The 19,824-nt window shown below is 52.7% G+C and overlaps 1 protein-coding gene across 1 annotated transcript in view; it reads left to right on the plus strand.

The window, feature by feature from the left end:
• Fgd5 (FYVE, RhoGEF and PH domain containing 5) overlaps positions 1 to 19,824 on the plus strand; it is a 102,163-nt gene that overhangs the window by 35,265 nt on the left and 47,074 nt on the right. Inside the window, exon 3 of the mRNA XM_041644964.1 lies at positions 9,380 to 9,509. Within this exon, the coding sequence (XP_041500898.1) occupies positions 9,380 to 9,509 (130 nt within the window). The remainder of the gene's footprint in view (positions 1 to 9,379; positions 9,510 to 19,824) is intronic.

Raw genomic sequence — 19,824 nt, forward strand, 5'->3', positions numbered from 1 at the left:
GTTTCTCTGAGGTTAGAAGTCCATCCCCAGATGGGTGAATCCCTGGAGGAAGATGCCCTGGAGACTTGAGTCTATGATGGATGGAGCTTGCACTTAACACTTAAACTCAGGAATTCTAGTGCACCCTCCACTAACTCCTCACAGTGACCCAGTAAGCAAGGCAGGCAAGTACTGAAACCATTGAGACGGGGAAGACTGACTAAGATCGCATGCCCAGAACATGATAGAGCACAGGCTTTGGACACCCAGTTTGGGCTGTTCCCACTGTGGTCTGACCTGTCGATGTCCCCAGCTAGAGCTCGCAGCTGCAGGCAGCATACACACAACACCGGAGCAGAGTTGGGTGGTATTGGTCTGGGTCCCTGGGTAGGCTTGGGATGAGGAGTGGCCATCTGGAGCCCCAGCCAGCCATTGTGTGCTGGGCTCTGTCAGGCGGCTGGGTGTGGCCCCAGGGCTGCCAGGACAGTCCCAAGGGAGGAAATGTCAGTGTTTACAGGAAATGCAGGACAAGGCCTGGGAGGTGGAGGAGGGTTAGGTAGCCAGCCACCCTGAGCTCTGGAGGTACATTTGGGCCCTGCTGGGGCCCAGGGCGGGGTGCCCCTCTTCCACTCCAAGGACGAGACTTTTTGTTGTTCTGGGAGGAAAAAGTCCACTTCACAAACAGCCCAGCCCCTCTTCCAAGAGGACAACACCGTAGTTCCTGAGAGAGCACCCATCTCTCACCCCCATAGTAGACCCTCCTGGGAGCTCTGATCTTCCATCTGTACCCCTGGTGTTGTGCCTTGCCTTTCCTCACCTGTTTAGAAGGCAGCAGGGTGAGCCAGCTCTATATAACAACCCCATCACCTGAGGGGTGAGGTTGGCTTCATGCTCCAGAAGTTCCCTAAGATGGGTGTGAATATGAAAACTTCCTTTAAAAAAAAAATTCTGAAAACCTAAAATAGGCCTAGTGGCCATTACACATGGGCTTTTCCAAAGCCCCCGTGTAAACACCACATTGCCTTAGCTGCTTGGATGTACCCAGTGCCATATCACAAGAGAAGTGACACTGGGCATGGAGGTCAGAATAGTGTGCTTTCCTAAGCATGCGTAAAACCCTGGGTTAGATCCTTCACAATGTATAAATTGGGCAGAGTGACAGATCCCTGTAATCCTAGCACTGGGGAGGTGGAAGCAAAGGAATCAGAAATTCAAGGCCATCCTCAGCTACATAGCGAGTTCAAGGCCAGCCTGGGCAATGTGCTATAATCTCTAAAATTAAAAATAATGTGAAAAGAGAGAAAAACAAGCTTGATGTTTGAGGCCAGACTTGAACTGAGCTGTGGTCACTAAGTTTCCCACACTCTGTTCATGCCTCCCTTCTTTTCTGAACCCACAACCCCTTGTTCCACACCTGGACCTCAGCCAGCCTACAGCCTGTCCCCTTTGTGGCCACTCTCCAGGTTTCCAGTCTCAGAGTGCTAGAGCATGGTAGTGTTACCATGGAAACCGAGGCTGCCTTGTAGTGTTGGTCGTCTTGTTAATAAAAGAATTAAGGAATTTTACTAGAGTTTAGGAGAGAAACAGAACAGGCGATATGAAGATCCTGGCAGTTGCCAAAGAGAGATGGAGAAGCCGTGTCATTTAAGGTAGACATGGAGCAGCAGTAAAGGACATATTAAGAAAAGAAAAAAATCACTCCCATGAGTGAAAGTAGGCTGAGGAGAGAGCCCCCACCCCAAAGCCCCACAGGATGTATGGTCCTTTAATACTCCCCTCACACTTCCCCACTTCCCTGCCAGTGTATATTCTGTGGACTTGGTTTTGCACATGCTCTGTTCCTTAGATGATGCCAGCGTAAGGACGGGCACCCAGTCTTCCTCCACAAAGTCCTCGTCCACATTTTAATCTTGATTTGGACTCCTGCTTTGGCTTGTTTGTTTGTTTGGGTTTTTGTTTTGTTTTGTTGTTTTTTTCGAGACAGAGTTTCTCTCTGAAATAATGCTGGCTGTTCTGGAACTCTCATTATAGACCAGGCTGGAACTCGAGCTCACAGAGATCCAGTTGCCTCTGTCTCCCGAGTGGGGTTAAAGGTGTCTACCACTACTGCCTGGCAGGGTTTTGGTTTTGTTGTTGTTGTTGTTGTTGCTCCTATTCTCCTGTCACAGGGTCCAGAATATAACAGGATCAGTGTCCGGACCAGATCCTCCCTTGGCTACAGAGGCAGGGGCCTGAGTTGCCCTCAGAGTCTCCCACTCCCTCCCCCACACTCACCAGCATCTCATCCCAGCTAAAATCTAGACTGGGTGCTCTTCTTCTGTGCCTTTAGTTGCCTTCCCCCAGGTTAAGCTGTATTTCTACTGGGCATAGCATCCCCTAGTCATTCCCACGCCCTGGTATTGGGGGATGGTATGTATGGGGGTGCTTCTCTGGGCTGTCTGCTCTCCAGTAGGCATGAGTGCTGGGTGCAGCTTATCTGCCTATGCGTTCCCAGCAGTGGATGCAGACAGCTGTATGTTGCCATGAGTTGGTTAAAGCTAGCAGGTATCTGTGGAGCATCTGGGGTGTGCAGGTGACTGTGGGATTTGAACACTCGGCACCAACAAGACAGATTTCAGAGCCCTGTGAGAAGGAAGGCTGAAAGAGCCTAAGAATGCTCCATGTCTGTGGAACTCAGGCCTACTAAGAGGAGTAGATCGGGGAGGGGCGGTTGCATGTGGTGGGTTATTGTAAAGAAAGGGATAGAAAACTAAGAACATAGGCTAACCTGCAATGCTTGATCCCATGAGCTGGTCAGTGCCTAAGGCATCTGCTCTTGTCCAAGACAGAAGAGGCAATGATGGGCCACATGAAGGAATGTGGGTCTGACTGCAAGTCATCTGCTCCACTTTATGTCTGAGAGGTGGACAGCAGGGCACTGGCACAGTGCAGCAGGGTGTTCAACTAGGCATGCAGCAGGGCATGCAGCAGGGCATGCAGCAGGGCACTAGCACAGTGCAGCAGGGTGTGCAGCAGGGCGTGAAGCAGGACATGCAACAGGGCATGAGGCTGGGTGTGCAGCAGGGCACTAGCACAGTGCAGCAGGGTGTGCAGCAGGGCATGTGGCCGGGTGTGCAGCAGGGCATACAGCAGGGTGTGCAGCAGGGCACTAGCACAGTGCAGCAGGGTGTGCAGCAGGGCAGTAGCACAGTGCAGCAGGGCATGTGGCCAGGTGTGCAGCAGGGCACTAGCACAGTGCAGCAGGGCGTGCAGCAGGGCATGTGGCCGGGTGTGCAGCAGGGCATGTGGCCGGGTGTGCAGCAGGGCATACAGCAGGGTGTGCAGCAGGGCAGTAGCACAGTGCAGCAGGGTGTGCAGCAGGGCAGTAGCACAGTGCAGCAGGGTGTGCAGCAGGGCATGTGGCCGGGTGTGCAGCAGGGCATACAGCAGGGTGTGCAGCAGGGCGCTAGCACAGTGCAGCAGGGCGTGCAGCAGGGCGCTGACATGGAGCAACCAGGGCAAATGAGTGCCCTGAATAAAGCCTTATTTTCCCCAGCTTAGAGTGGCAACTAGATGCCAGATGGAAGGACTCTACAAGAGGAGGGCTTTGAGGACAGCGGTCTTTGAAAGGGGAAGCCTCTGAGGAGGGGGATCTACAGGAGAGGGCCCTGAGAGCGAAGGGCTCTAAAGAAGTCTCTGAAGCCATGCCCTTCTTTGAGACCCAGTTCATCCTCTCATGACTCTTTTTCACCTGAAACATTTTCATAGAACTCCATGTCAGGAACCTGCACAATGTCACCTAGTGAGCTGGCGGCAGAGGGAGGTACTAGAAGCCCGTCTGTCACTGTTAAGACCTCTGTCTGCCTCACAGTTCATCCTGGCCTTCTGGCCATCCTGAAGCAGAATAAAACCAGACATTTGTCTGAGCTGTCCCTGTCTGCATATCCCTGCTGCCAATACTCAAATAAACCATGAGTTGGGAGTATCATTACCACCTCACCTTACAGACTAGGAAACTGAGGCAGAGAGGCAGACTAACTGTCATTCCTGGGGTCCTGGAACTGCTAAGTGGCAGAATCAGGTCTGCTTGAGGAAGGCAGAGTCTATAGCATTTGCCCCCACATCAACCCTGGGTGTCTAGTTCCACCGGGGACATAGATCAGTCTGCTCCAAGAGGTTCTCAGCCTGCAGGACGGGCCTTAGCAGGTGTTGCTGCTGCTGCTGAGCGCACTGTGGCTGGCCGCATCTCTGTGGATAAGTTCTGTTTCCCACTGAGCCAGCCTAGAGGCACGCCCAGACACCAACAGTGTAGCTGCTTCTAAGAATCCAAAATGGAAGCCACACCAGAACCCTGTCTTAAATGTGTTCATCGGTTTTCATCACTGGAACAGAATACCTGAGTGACTCTCCTTACACATAGAAAAAGGTTGTTTTAGCTCACAACCTTGGAGCTTTCAATCCATCATCAGTTGTGTGTATTGAACTGGGCCTGTGGTAGCACATCTTGACGGGAGCATATAGCAGAGCCAAACTGCTCCCTTCACAGCCGGGGATGGAGGGGGAGTAGAGGTCGGGGAGGGAGAAAGAGGGTGCCAGGGTCCCATTGTCCCCTTCAAGGGCACATCCCCATTAGTGTAACTCCATTTCACCTGGCCTCTTCACTTAAAAGTTCTAGCACCTTCTAGTGACACCTCCTAGGAGCCCTAGGGCCTCTGGGGATACTTACCTGATGGGAGCAGAGGCTGCTCTTTGCTCAGGCTGGAACCCATGGCATTGCTGTATCAGCAAGCTCACAGCTCTGGCTTGTGGATTCTTCTAGAATGTTACCTCTTTAGACCAGTCTGTCATTTTTTTTTTTTTTTTGAATTTTCGAGACAGGGTTTCTCCGTAGCTTTTTGGTTCCTGTCCTGGAACTAGCTCTCGTAGACCAGGCTGGCCTCAAACTCACAGAGATCCGCCTGCCTCTGCCTCCCGAGTGCTGGGATTAAAGGCGTGTGCCACCACTGCCCGGCAACCAGTCTGTCATTTTATGAGTTCTGCACATCTTTAAAACATTTTGTGTCACTTGACTTCGAGCCTCATCAATGGTCTAAAAATAAGCCTTAATGGCCAGAGCCTTGATCCTTTTATTTTCTCCCAACTTTGGCCAGAAGAGGCTGTAGGATTTAAGAGGAGTAAAGAAGGCTGAACTGGGCCCAACAGTTAGAAAATTCTTGTAAAATTCCTTTAAAATGAAAAATCAACCATGACAAGTGTTTGCTGTGGCGGGGAAGAACCTGGGCAATTAAGTAAAACCATGGGAAGTTAGTCCTGTGGTCCCTAAAAATTCATAACATGGAGTGATCACATATGCCCGGCAGTTCCACAAGTTTGTGTGCACCTTAAGCACGGCTGCTTAAGACATGGTACACCAGCATTCCCAGAAGCCGTAGTGACAACAGCACAGCCCAGACAGTCCAGATTACGGTCTGTCTAGTGGATGGAATATTATTTAACCATGCAAAAGAATGAAGGGTTGGTGCCTGCTGTAGCGTGAGTGAAGCCCCAACATACCATATGGGGTAAGAAAAGCCAGACACAAAAGTAATATGGATCTCATTGACATGAGGTTTACAATAGAGAAAGCAGGCTAGAGGCTGCCAGGACCCAGGGACCTCATGTACACTGTTGAAGGACATGGGGGTGATGAAAATTTCATCTCATTAGCCCTGGTGGCAGGTGAGTGGCCCTCTGAGCACACTAAAAAGCATCGAGTCGTGCTTGGTGCAAGGGTAAAAATTCACGGTCTGTGAGTCACTGCCCAGAAGAGCTTTCCTACGTGGAAAACAATCCCTCCAGCCCCCAGCGCTGTTTTGGAGGAGACGTCACAGGTCAGGGAGCAAGATGGCTTGTTTTTACTTAGTGAGAAATGGAAACCGAGTTCTCTAAAAAGCCGCTCCTTGGAGCCCTTTCTGGGAAATGTTACAAGGCTATCTACCCCTTGGCTGACCCCGGAAGCAGGGGGCGTTCTCCCCAGGAGGAACAGAGCGAGTTCTCTGCAGATGAGAGACTGCAGCAGGCGGGCTAGCGCAGGCATGATCAGCCCTGCATGTGCTGTCCACCCTCCGCCTCCATTATACAGATTTGGAAACTGAGGCCCAACATGGCAGCCACCAAGTTGAGTGTGCCCTGGCTTGATGGTGAGCCGGTCTTCAAGGCTCTTTCCACCTCATCAGATCTCCTCCCACTGTGTCTCATTCAGAACAGCAGGAGGTGACAGCTCTCAGTGGCTTGTTTCAGGGGATGGAACACAAGAGACATTAGTTCTCAATAGAAGATGCCACCTGGGCAGGCCTTAGAGGGGTTGTCTGCACGCTGAGAAATGCTGTCCTCTGGTGGGGGCGGGTCACGGGCAGATGGATGGAGTGGCCAGTGGTCAGAAGTGGAAGCCAAATGTTTGGAAATCCAAGTTTTGTACCCCTCCCTCTGGTCTGCGCTCTCCTTGGCTCTTCAGATTGTTCTGCTAATTGCCATCATCACGTTTGCTAGCTGTCTCCATCTCAATCTTTCCAGCCTGCAGGGTGCTCTGCCTCAGCCCCCTCCTTTCCCTGACAGGCTGGCCTCAGTCACAGCTCCAGCTGGGGTGGACTGTGGGCTCGAGCTCACGCTAACGGCTCCCAAGAGGGAATGCTTTTGGATAAGTTATGAGGCCCTTTGGACTGTGTTGTTGGAGATGGAAGTTAATGGTCAGAGTTGGACAGTGTGGGGCCCAGTCACAGAGGAGACATGTATGTCTTTTTACGACTCCAGGCTGCTGGAATGGCCCCGGGCTCATTTGGCGGGTCAATTAAGGTAACAGCCCTGGGCAGCTTGTCATGCTCGCTTTAAGCCTAAAACGACATAGGGGGAGGATACAACTTGGAAGTTAAAAACTGGCTCTCCACAGGCTGAGACGGACTCCCCTTGCGCTAGAAACCATCCATCTTTTCTCCCTGGTGCTCTATGTGACCCAACGATGCCTATGGACCCCAGCTTGACGCCACAAACAAGTAGTGTGAATTGGTCAACTTTCCCTCTCTGTAACGAAACTCCAGACACATACCTCAAGGGAGGAAAGGGTGACCGTGGCTCATGGTTTCAGATGGTTTCTGTCTGTCATGGAGGGGAGGGTGTCATGGAGCGACTCATGATGGCCCAGAAGCAGAGAAGAATTCCCAAGGCAGGCAGCAACTTCCCCTCTGTCCCAAGGCTGACAGCAACTTCCCCCACTGTCCTGCCAGGCTGGCAGCGACCTCTCCCTCTGTCCCCCTAGACTGGCAGTGACCTCTCCCTCTGTCCCCCTAGATTGGCAGTGACCTCTCCCTCTGTCCCCCTAGACTGGCAGTGACCTCTCCCTCTGTCCCCCTAGACTGGCAGTGACCTCCCCAACTCTCCCCCCAGGCTGACAGCAACCTCCCCCTCTGTTCCCCTAGACTGGCAGTGACCTCTCCCTCTGTCCCCCTAGACTGGCAGTGACCTCCCCCTTTGTCCCCCAGGCTTCCAGGCTCTGTGATGGTGCTGTCCACATCCACGGCAGCTCTAGTCCTTTGCCGATCGTCTCTGGAAGGCTTCAGACACAACCAACAGTGTGTGTTACACATCTCGTAGGCCCTTCCAAACCCAACCCAGGAGACAATGAGGCTGATCTCGCCTTGAGTGACTCACCCAAGGTCTCAGGGAGGCCCCCCTTCTTCTTGACGTGTGGGTTTCAGGTCTCTCAGTCACTGAACCTGACCACCTGACCCTCATACTGTTCTACTCAGCACTAAGTTACTATAGAGATGGGGCCACCGAGAGTGGGGCACTGGAGAGCAGATGAGGTGCCAGCCAATGGGATGGGCCTGCGGCTGATCAAGGCATTCATCCGCAGCTGCCAGGCTGTGGGAAGAGCATCCCAACATCTAGTGAGCATCCTCACCACTCTGCTGAGGACCTTAGTGCAGTCTCTTCCTCGGTCCTCAGAACACCCTGAACCCCTGCATCACTTCCCAAAATAGAAAGAGAGACAAGACACAGAAGGGAGGAACTTGCTGGAAATGATGGAGCCAGGATTCCAGACAAGCTGGCAGGTGTGCATTCGTGTGTTGCTGTGTTCCTGTGGGTGTGTGCTCGTGTGTGTATATGTGCATGTGTGTGGCGGTCAGAACTCAACAAGGTGTCTTCTTGTCAATTTTTCCACACAGGGTCTCACTGTGTAGCCCTAGCTGGCCTGGAACTTGCTACATGGACCAGGATGGTCTTCAACTCAAAGGTCCCCCTGCCTCTGCCTCCTGAGGGCTGGGATTAAGGTACACGTCACCACCTTGGCCCCTGGGTCTTCTTCTGTTGCTCTCTACTTTAGTTCCTTTCTGAAACAGATTCTTTCACTAGACATGAAATGTGTCCGCTTGGCCAAGCTGAGCTGTGGAAGCCAATCTAGACAATGTCAGGATGCTTACAAAGAGTTTTCACAAAAGGGCCACGTGACCAGAGAGGATCTCAAGGTCCCTCTCAGTGGTGGATGAAAAACAGATAGGTGGACAGGGAGGATGGAATCAGATGTCACAGACCTTGAGGCAGGAGGCGTCTGGCCCATAGGTGATGTGATGGAGACAGCAGTGGTCTCAGGGAACCTATGAGGAGGTGAATGTGGGAGGGGCTTGATGCCTGTGAAGTTGGCTGGAAGCCTTCCCCCTTCCCCAGTGTGTTCTACGAAAAGCCTGCCTTGCCCTTTTCTCCTTGATGAAGGTCCAGAAGTTCAGCTAACCACTCCCGCCCTCACTCTTGATGACCAGCGGTCCTGAACAGGCATAGCAGGCTCCGGCTGGACAACCGTAGTCACTTCTCTAAAAGGAAGTGCCTCAGACTCCCTGCCACCTACCTGTGGGACAGATACAAATGGTTACACATTTCCCCAGTGGCTCTAGAAGGCAAGACCTGGGCTCAGCCACCTTGCTGTGCATGCCACTGCCACCCACAGTGCCGCAGTGGCCAAGACGGAGGTGCGGAGAGGCTCCAGCCTGCAATACACCTGGTCTGGGGTTTTTTTCCTGTGCCATAGAAAGAAGCTCAGGGCTTGTGGAAAGAGACACTGTCTGCTCTCATAGTTTAAAAGAAGAGGCCCACATCTAATATTTTGAAATGAAGAACAGAAATGTCTGACGTGTTGGGAGGAAGACGCGGTTTGACTTAGGCTAATTTGCTTTGGGTCTTCCCTTGTGTCTTAGCCTGCCTGGACCTGACAAGGACCTGGGGTTGTCTTTGCCTGCATGTGTAAAGGCGCAGGGGCCAGAGAGACCCTAGCTTGTCTCATGGACTGAAAGGCAGTCCCTGTGGCCAGGGTGGGGAAGGGAGTGTGCGCTGGTCGGGAGCTTGTGAAATGGGCCAGACAAGCAACTCTAACCCTCTCTCTTGCTCTGCCTAGCGCCTACACTGAGCCCTACAAGGTCTGTCCCATCACAGCGGCTCCCAGAGAGGACCTCACATCAGACGAAGAACAGGGGAGCTCAGAGGAGGAGGACAGTGCTTCAAGAGACCCCAGCCTCACACACAAGGTAGGGCACCCTCAGGTGAGGGGCTTGGGAAAGGTTTGGAGGGGGTCAGAGATCTAGAAGTGGAGAGAATGGGAAAGACCACACCCCCACCCCTCGCTGTAGCCATTCCTCAGTCGCTGGGCAGTGGTTGGAGACACTTCCTGTGTCTGAAGAAGTGTGGGGCTTCCAAAAGTCTTTGTGTGTGATGCAGAGTGGAGCTCTGACAAGACAGACTCAGATTCTAGTGTGTTCGGGCCTCGGTTTCCTTATCTGTGAGGTGGGAATCAGGAGAATGGGGAGAATGCCTTTGACTGAAAACATTCTGCAGCGCTCACTGGTTTTGCTTCCCTAAGCAGCAAGCCTGCCGCAGGGGTAGGTATTGGAGAGACTGTTCGGAAGGGGCATAGAGTGACCCTGTCCTGGGGGAGACCAGAGCTGCTCATGGCTTGACACATCATGTAGATGGAAGCAGGCCACTTTCCACAGGTGCTCACATTGGCTGCACCTCCCCCTCACTGCCTTCCACACTTCAGTCTTCCCAGGACCCCTGGGAGCCAGATGGTTTCCACCTTGGACATCTGCAGGAGCCGCGGTGATTGTCTAATCACCTACCCCAGAAGCCTTTCCCACATCTGTCCCCCACCCCCACCCCATCTTCTCACCATCCCTCCCATGGCAGTTCTGGGTCTCACAGTGGCCAGAGAAGTGGTCACTATGGAAGCTGGGCTGGGGCCTGGCTCTCACCAAGCTTCTGGGAAGCAAACTGTCATTTTGTAGCCAGACTTTGGCTTTTTTTTTAAAAAAAAAAAATACACTTGTGTCTCTGAACACTGTTTCCCCGAAGTTACCAACTGTGTAGGTACCCCAAGAAGGAGTCTGTCCATGCTGTCTCACTGCTCTGCCTGTCCCTGCCTCCTCTGTCATTGCTCACCCATACCCTGCCTGCCCCTGCCATGCCTCCTCCTACCCTTCCTGCCCTTGCCCTGACCACCCCTGCCCTGCTTGCCCTTGCCCTGCCTGCCCCTACTTGCCCCTGCCCTGTCTGCCCTTGCCCTGCCTGCTCCTGCTCTGCCCACCCCTACCCTGCCTTCCCCTGCCATGCCTCCTCCTACCCTGCTTGCCATTGCTCTGCCCACCCCTGCCCTGCCTGCCCCTGCCCTACCTACCCCTGCCCTGCTGCTTTTACTCAGGCCTTTCTGCTTTCTCCTCCATCACCCTGGCCCTCAATAGACACTCCCAGCCCCTCCTGTCCTTCCTAGTTCTCCCGCTGCCATTGCCCCTGCCCTGCCTCTGTCTGTCCCTTCTGCTGCTGAGCTGCAGGGTAGCCCTGGAGACTCATAACTGACACGGCCAACTCCCTCCCTGCTTTACAGTTGAAGACACAGGCTCAGAGTGATCAAGCCACTGGCCCAGGGTCACACTGCTGGTAGTTGACGGGCTTGGGGACCAAAACAGAGGTCTGACTGGTTAGTATCTGTCTTTCTCCCTCCACACCTTCTTCCCCGTAAAAGAATTCCCAAGTCATTGCTGAAGAAAAGAGATCCCGCCATTGCTAGTACCTGTCAGAGAGTCTTTTGGCTTTCCTAGGCATCTCTGTTATTGTGGGGTCTGGAAGCAGGACACCAATGGCAGGGAATTTGGAACTGGTGCCTGCCACTCAGACTACCTGCTACCCCTCCTCCAGCTGTGTCACCTTGGCCCATAGCTTCCCCATCTCTAAAATGGGAGTGTTGCCGGGTCTATAGGAGGGTCCAACAAACAGAGTATGGCCACAGGCCAGGGTGGGGACAGGGGTGCAGTTGTCATCTGAATCCAAGGAACAGGAAAGAGGGACAGACAAAAAAGGGAAGAAGAGGGAAGAGAGGTACTGGAGGAAGGAGACAGCATGGAGGACAGGAGACAGAGGGACTTGCCTGCTTGGGACCACTGTGAAGCAGTGAAGTCCCAAGGCCCTGGATATTCATGGGCACTCGGAGGCAGGAAGCAGGGTAACATGAGACCAAGAGTTGGTTCAAACCCAGCTCTGCCACTTGCCCCCTAAACGACAGACAACTTCTTAACTACTGTGTCGCTTGGTTTCCTGTCCGTGAACTTGGACTAGCCACTGTGGCAGCTGCTGCATGACTGCAAGGTGGGGCTGGTTAGAACACACGGAGGTCAGAGCTCAGGAGTGTGACACTGGATCAGGACAGTTAAGACAGTGACAGTTGCCAAGGTCAAGTGACCCCTGGCTGATCTGGCTGGGGTTATACCAGATAGAGCCAATGGGCAGCCGAGGCCAAGCCGAGTCAGCCAGGAGCATCCTGTTATTCTGAGAGCCGCAGGGCTGGGCCCTTCCAGGAGACCTCTTCCCTCTGCAGAACCCCCTCCTCTGCCGAGCATCCCCAGCCTTCGGCTGCTGTCCTGTGTGAGGCTTACAAGTTATACCAGAATAGAAATCACCTTTACAGCCAGGTTTTCCTGAATTGGAGAAATTTCCTCATCAGCCTGTTTGATTCTTAGTTCCCATGTAAATGCAGTGGCATGTGTCTGTAACCCTAGTACTAGCACCAGGGAGGCAGAGACAGGCAAATCCTTAAAGCCCCCTAGCCTGACAGCCTGGCCTAATAGTGACCTCCGGATTCAGTGAGAGATTCTGTCCCAAAACGCAAGGTGGAGAGTGACCAAGGAATATACACAGAGTTGACCTCTGACCTCCACTCACGTACAACATGCATGCACCCATGTGAGCACATGTGTACCCAGGAAGGGCAAACAAACAATTAAACAAGCCAATTTTATTTCCCTTGCACAGCACATTGCTAGCATCACTGCGGACGGAGTCAGTGCCCTGAGGTCCTGAACCCAAACCCTCACCACTCCCATAGGACTTATCCTTCTAGACCTGGTCCTCACCTCTCCCATGTAGATCACCGTGAATGGGAATGGCGTGGACTGGTTGCAGAGTTACTTTTACAGAAATTGGATGAGATTGTCAGGACCTTGAAATGGCTCATTCGTTTTTTTTTCCCATCGTACCTCAGAGGTCTTCCCACGTTAGTACATAGAATCACGGATTTTCCATACTGCAGAGTATTCCACTATTCAGATGTGCTGGCCCCTCTCTTGCCACCCCACTGCAGAGGACGTTTACGGTGTCCGATTTGTTTGCTCTTCACCTGATAGCATCGTGGTGACTTGCTCTCTTACCTCCTCATATCCAAGTGCAGAATTTTCCTGGGTGGGGGAGGGGTGCTTGTCTCCTGGGCCTGAGGTCCTAGGGCCCATCCCAGCACCACAAACAAAAACCTTTCCTTCCCCCAGAGGCTGGGCAGCTCACTCTGGCCGTGCTCTAGGTTCCCAAAGGCCCAAAGCCTTGTGGCCTGTGACAGGCAGTGAAGTCTCCAAGTGGGGCATCTTCCCACTCCGTCACAGTGCTGGTGGCATGGGGACTCCAGGGAGGGCTCCCTCATTCCCTGTCCTCTGTGTTCACTTAGCTCTGGCTCCACAGACAGACAGACAGACACACACACACACACACACACCGTCTCTATGAGTGTGTAGCCTTATGCAGGAGGCAAAACAGAAGCAGGCCTCCCAGCCCCGAATCCCTCTGGAGAGAAGTAGGCAGTTAGTAGGAGCTTCTGGGGAGGACGTGGGAAGGGTTTTGGGGTACAGTAGTGAGCTCCTTGCTTCCCAGATGTTTGGAGGCAGGAGCAGGACAGGAAGTCGAGTCCAACTGGTCCACCCCCGTGTCTGGCCTCGCCCTCTCTTACTCAGACACACAAAGGGTGTAGGTTGAAGGAAAGGAGGAGAAAGGAAAAAAGGAAAAGCAAGAAGGACTTAAAAATAGCTCTGCTGTAAAAGACATTCAGAGGCCACAGGCTGGCGCAACAATGAGTACGTTTTACAGGCTAATGGGGACTTTTCAGGCAAAATACCAGCTCCCAGGAGACCAGTGCCCAGCCAGGACCCGGCACCTCCCCTTCCTCCTCCCCACACCTCCTCCCCACAGCCTTACATCTAGCCACACTTCCCTGAGGCTTGGGCCCTTCCCAGCCCTACCCTGCTGGCAGAAAGGTCTCCTTAGGCTGGGTCCACAGGCTCCCTCCTGCCCACACCACAGCTGACCTTGGCCCCAGCCCCCCCCCCACTTGTAATTTCTCCTTCACCCCTTCCCCAGGTTCATGCCCAGTTGAGCCCTGGTGGTTCCCGTAAATCCTCACACAGACCCGGAGTTCAGGCGTGCACCTGCATATTGGCCCATCTGCCCCCCTCAGTGTCCTCGCTCATCTCTTCCTCCACCACAGCATGCTTCATGAACACTGCACTTGCTGCATGCCGGCTCCACCACAGCATGCTTCATGAACACTGCACTTGCTGCATGCCAGCACCTTGCTGGAAGGGCCGACTGCTGGTAGCCTGGAGAAGTTCTCCAGGCTGTGCTGTGTGCTACTTAGTTCTGTAAGACGTGAGCCAGGCAACTGGTGGTACCGGAACAGGAGCTCCTGGGTAAAGATTTGGGGATCTTAGAGAGGAGGGAGAAGCCTGATATTGTTTTCTTTCTTTCAGTTTTGGGAAAATGTTATGATAAAATGCATGACACCAATCCCATTAATATGTGTGTGGCGCTAGAGACAGAACCAGGGTCTTGCACAGGCTGCTCGAGTCTCAACCCCTGAGCTGTGTTCCCCAGGCTGCAGTCCGTTAAGCGCACCCAGTTTGTGTAGCCTCCTCCCCCATGCATTTGCAGAACGTCTGCACTTCCCAAACAGGTGCTCCTTCCCATTAGATGTCCCCCTCTGCAGTCTCTGGCTCCCACTCAACTGCCTTCTGTCCGTGTGAATTTACCCTCCAGGATCCGTGAATGTGAGGAGAGGATGGTGTGACCTCTAGCGACTACTAGCCTGGCTTTTATCACAGGGCCCAAACCTTGTGGTAGCCCCTCGGATGTCTACTGTCTAGCTAGACTATCTTCTGACCCAGCTGTGACCCAGCCGTGAATACTGAGGCTGTCTCTCACTGACCTGGTGTTACTGAGCTCCATGCAGTAAGGGCTGTAGAGAGGTGTGGCCAGAGACACATGGAGCTGGGGAGGGAGGAGATCTTCAGGGTTTTCCCAAAGTCCTCACGTGTGCCATCTCCTTGGCCTCCACATGCACACTTCACACCCCCACCCTCACTGATCCAGGCCTTGTCTCCTTGTCCACAGAAGCCCCCATGCCTAGTGCCAGCCCCAGCCTGGTGACCCCAGCCTCGGAGGTCCTCTTCCATGGCCTTCACAGGCACTGTCACTATAGAGTCCCCTTTCATTTCTCCAGCTGTCTCCCTTTGTCCCTCTCTATATGGGTCATTTCCCAAATCCTTGTCCCATTCCAGTGCCTCCTATCATCCTGCATCCTTAGCATCATAGCTGCAGCCTTCTAGATGAGCAGATTCGGAGACACAACCCATCACAAACTGAGTTCACACCATGCCAACCCTCTTTCTCTCGTTTCTGTGGTAACGGTTGATTCCTGGTGTATCACGTTGTTATCACTTTATCCTAGCCACATACCAAATAAAGTGAAGCAGCGCCTGGCCTTTGACCAGGTGTGGTGAGAGTACAGAACCGAGTGCCGCCTGCCCCGCAGCCACCCCAGAACCAACACTTGCCATTTCCTCCACTTTCTGCCCTCTCTTCACAACGTCACCTCCTGCTGTTCTCGCAGAGGCATTCCTGCCCATTTCCTGATCCCGGAATTGTGTCCTTGTATCTGCGTTCACTTGTGTGAGCTTGGCCTTTCCCTGGTAGAGTAGCCCCAGGAGGGCAGGTTCCACGTGGCCCAGTGCGTAAGAAAGCAGTTGCTATCTATAGATAAACAGAGGAGTGACTGAATGTATTACCCTCCATCCCTGCGCTTGGTGAAGACACATCTCTGCTCACGACAACAGAGAGAATATGCCGAACAGCTTGCTTTATACAGTTGCTGAGGCTGGGACCTCTTGGCTCCCAGGACCTCAAGGAGGAGGTTACCACATGCTACCACAACAGGGACACAGACACTCTGAGGCAGTGTGGGCAAGGGAGAACTCAGAGCTTAGCTCTGAGGATCCAGGAGGATTCACGGGGTCGAGAAGTGACCGGATGTCATACACCAGTGTTGAGCTTAGAGGTAGACAGAGTAAGGAGCTGGGCACGAGGTTGCTGAGGGTCCCCTGCCTAGTAGTCCCAGGTGTTTGGTTGCGCCTCAGGTCACAGTCCCCCTTGCTCCCTCTTTGCTGGTGTTGTGCAGTGATCTGCTTAATACACGGTGTGCATATAAAACACCCACAGCGCCTGAGTGCCTCTTAGACGACCCATGTCCCGCATCCCACCCCAGGCCTCAGTCAGATGGCCCAATGCCATGATGCCCGCTGTCCCAGTGCACTCTCTGATGGTCAGCCTCAGCAGCACCCTCTGCCCTGGGATGCCGGTGAAGATGCTAATGGGACACCCAGCCTTGGGGGAGCTGGAGAACACCATTTCCTCCCTTGACAACCTTTAAACTAAGCTTGGCATGCCCATCCAACCAACTTGTTTGTGATGTGTCTCTCAGTCCAGCAATGGTTCTGTGGGGCAGGACAGCTGGGGCAGCTCCGGTGCTGTGTGTGAGCCGAGCTTCACTGGGGAGGTGTTTGAGGCTTGGGTTGGGATATGCAGGTGTTATAGGAGCGAGGGTGGGGAAGCTGTCCTCATAAGAGAATGGGTCATGGTTACAGGAGTTCTTAGTTACAGTTTCTATTGCTATGTAACAACACCGACCAAAAGCGACTTGGAGAGGAAAGCATTTAGTTCAGCTTATAGTTTGCTGTTCACCATCCAAGGAAGTCAAGGCAGGAACAACTCAAGGTGGGAACCTGGAGGCGGGGCTAATGCAGAGGACATGGAGGAGGATGCTTACTGGCTTGTTCCCCATGGCTTGCCCAGCCTGCTGTTTTTATGCAACCTGGGACCAGCAACCCAGGGATGGCAACACCCACAGTGGGCTGAGCCCTCCCACACTACTTATTAAACAAACAAACAGATGTACTGAGGCTTACCCACAGGTCAATCTGGTAGGAATTTTTTTCTCAATTGAAGCTCCCTCTTCCCAAATGACTCTAGCTTGCGTCAAGTTGACATAGAACAACGAGCCAGCATTCATGGGAAGGTGAACACATGTCCACAAGAGGCAGGAGATGACATGAGAAAGTCTTGCCATCCAGACACCATCCTGGCTTTTGATTAACCTTTGATTAAGGTCATGATTAACCTTCTAGAGCCAAAGTGAGATGTAGGGACAAGACAGATGTGAGCTGGCTCCTCCTGCTGCCAGAATGGGAACTTGCAAGTTAGTCACAGATACTGCCACTCAGGATTCGAGAAGGTGGCACACTGGAAGGGGCATTTAGAAGCTCTTGTTTCATAATCATGCTAAGAACATTTAACATGAAGCCTACTCTCTGAGTGTCTGTCTGTGATAGAGGAGTACAGAAAATATGGTCCACACACACTGTTGCAAGGAGAGAATCCCTTTTTTGTCCCAGCCGCCCGGATAGCTTACACTGAAATAACCACACAGAAACTGTATTTATTAAAACACTGCTTGGCCCATTAGCTCTAGTTTCTTATTGGCTAATTCTTACATCTTAATTTAACCCATTTATATTAATCTGTGTATTGCCACGTGTGTGGCTTACCGGCAAGATTCTAACCAGCGTCAAACTCAGGCAGAAGATCCATGGCATCTGTCACTCTGCCCTTCTTCCCAGCATTCAGTTCTGTCTTCTCCGCCTACCTAAGTTCTGCCCTATCAGGCCCAAAGCAGTTTCTTTTTTCATAACCAATTAAAGCAACACATGAACAGAAAAACCTCCTACACCAACACACATGTACACAAAGGAATATGGAGCCAGCATGATTGCTCAGCAAGTAAGGGCACTTGCTGCTAAGTCTGACAGCCTGAGTTTGATTCCTGGGACCCAGATGGTGGTAAGAGAAAATTGTCTCCCACAAGCTGTTTCCTGACCTACACACACACACACACACACACACACACACACACACACGCTCACGCACACACACGTGTGCACGCTTGCGCACAGCACATACACATGCACACATAGGTTAACAGTGAAGTAGTATTCAGCCTTTAAGGAGATCCTGCCATTTCTAGGAATGGATGATGTCAGAGGCCGCTAGGCTAAGTGAAGAAGTCAGGCACAGAAGGGCCATTCTGCAGGATTCCATTATTCATGGCATTTTGTCTAACTTGCACAAGGGGCAAGTAGAAGGTGCTTTTCCAAAGGCTGGGTGGAGAGAGGTGGGCAGCCGCTGCTTTGTGGGTGTAGGTGTCACTGACATGGGAGAGTCTTGTGTCTCCCAAGAAGGAACTGAAGCCGAAGCAGCACTCACTTCAGGGGCCTTAACAGCTCAGAGGTGACATCAGGAGTGAAGAGAGGTCTTAACTACCATAGGACAGAGTTCCAAGACAGCATTTTGCCACTGCAGGTCTGTCACAAACCACAGCCAGACCCGGAGCTCCCTCCCAGAATTTTCAGGCCGCTTTCTCCCTCTCCACTGGGTTACAGGAAGCTGTGTGTCTCTGCTGTCCCTTCTCCTTCATCGTCCCGCAGGCACTTGTTCCTCTTTGACATCCCCATCCCTCTCCATGTGACAGAGGAACAACAGGTGACCATGGGGACAATCAGCAAGTTATTCAACTAGTGTGTCTGCTGGATCCAAGTCTCAGGGAGCACCGCGCTGTCCCAAAGCAGGAGTGCTAGGGAACTTGGGTACAAGAACTCCTGGAATCATCTGGCTGCCTGAGCACTGCCCCTTGTCAGGCATGACATGGGAACATTTCCGAAGCTCAACGGCAGGCCCACTACTTGCCGAAGACCTGTGAAATTTCCACAGACATGTGCCCTTCCTGCGCTGGGTGTGGTCGTGTGCCTGAACAGGTTGTCATGAGGAAGTTCAGGGCAGGTCCCCTCTTTGTTACTCCACCCCACCTGGGTCTTAACATCTTGGGGTCCTTGGAAGGTTGAGGGGAAGCTTGTGTTGTTTCTGGACATACCTGGACCATCCTAAGAGACAGGTCCCAGCTGGGACTCCCTCGCCTGTGTCACAACGTAATTCCAAACAGGCTCACCACCTGAAGCTCTGTGTTCTCTAGGAGAACGTGTCTATTTGTGTCTTATGCCATTCCTGTGGGACAGCCTTCCTCTTCATAATAGAAGCCCCAAGGAATCTTGTCACAAGCCATTTCTCATCTTTGTTTACATCAGAATGCAAACCTGAGGACATTTTAAAGCATGGGCATTTGCCTAGCATGCTTGAGGGCCTAGATCTGATTCCTAGTACCATTTAACCTAGACGTCCCGTCGCACACCTGTAATCCCAACCCTGGGAGGTGGAGGCAGGGAGATCAGAAGTTCAATGTCATCCTCAGCTACATAATGAGTTTGAGGCAAGCCTGAGCTACATCAGACCATTTCAAAAGAAAAAAAAGCATCTTGTAATTCACGTATAAATAGCAAAGTTCATGATCTACTGACATAAAAGGCCACTCTGTCTATTCTGAGTCAAGCGAACAGAAACCAGTGTGGAAAGGAGTGCCCAGTTATATCTGACTGAGGGAAAGGTGGCTAGGTTCACCTGGCTCCCCTGCTCTTGCTCACTGCTGTCATAGTCCTGACTAGCTTCAGGGAGGAGCTTCCAGACTCCCACAGATGCTGGTTAGGAAAAGGAGGACCCAGGGGCTCTTAGTGCTTCCTACTCTGACAGCTGGGGAAACCAAGACACGGAGACAGAGCCAGCAGTCTGGACTCTTCCCAGGACCTGCTGTTTAATGAGACTCCCTAGCGGAAGGACTGGCCTGAGGAGCTGAGCCTGATAGTAACTGATTTGTCTGGAGAGTGGGGAGAAGGGGCAGGACTGATTGGCCCTGGGACAGCTCTGGGAAGGGGCAGGCAGCTGTCTGGTGTCAACACTCCCTATCTGGCTCTGGGCAATACCGTGTGCAGGCCTTCATGCCCCAATCCGATGCTCCTGGGAGGAGCCCTGTTCCCAGAAGCATGTCCCTGGACACTGCCTTCAGACTCTAAGTTCACTTCCTGGTTAAATAAACATGTGTGTTAAATGGCCCAGTTGGTCCCCACCCAGAAGCAGCTTCGGAGGAGAACCTGGGGCACCAAGCCTGGCAGGCCTCCCCAGTGAAGGCGCATCCATCATCTTGGAGTGCTGAAGCAGAGTGGCCTGTGTGTCCCACCCCGAATCTGCCTGTCTGGCAGGAGGGACGTGCAGAGCCGTCCGTGCCAGAACCCTCCCAGAAGTCTGTCCCCGATGCAGAGA

The sequence above is a fragment of the Microtus oregoni genome, unplaced genomic scaffold, assembly GCF_018167655.1.
Source record: "Microtus oregoni isolate MIOR12 unplaced genomic scaffold, Mior012 000002F_ref0000024, whole genome shotgun sequence".
Classification (NCBI taxonomy): Eukaryota; Metazoa; Chordata; class Mammalia; order Rodentia; family Cricetidae; genus Microtus; species Microtus oregoni.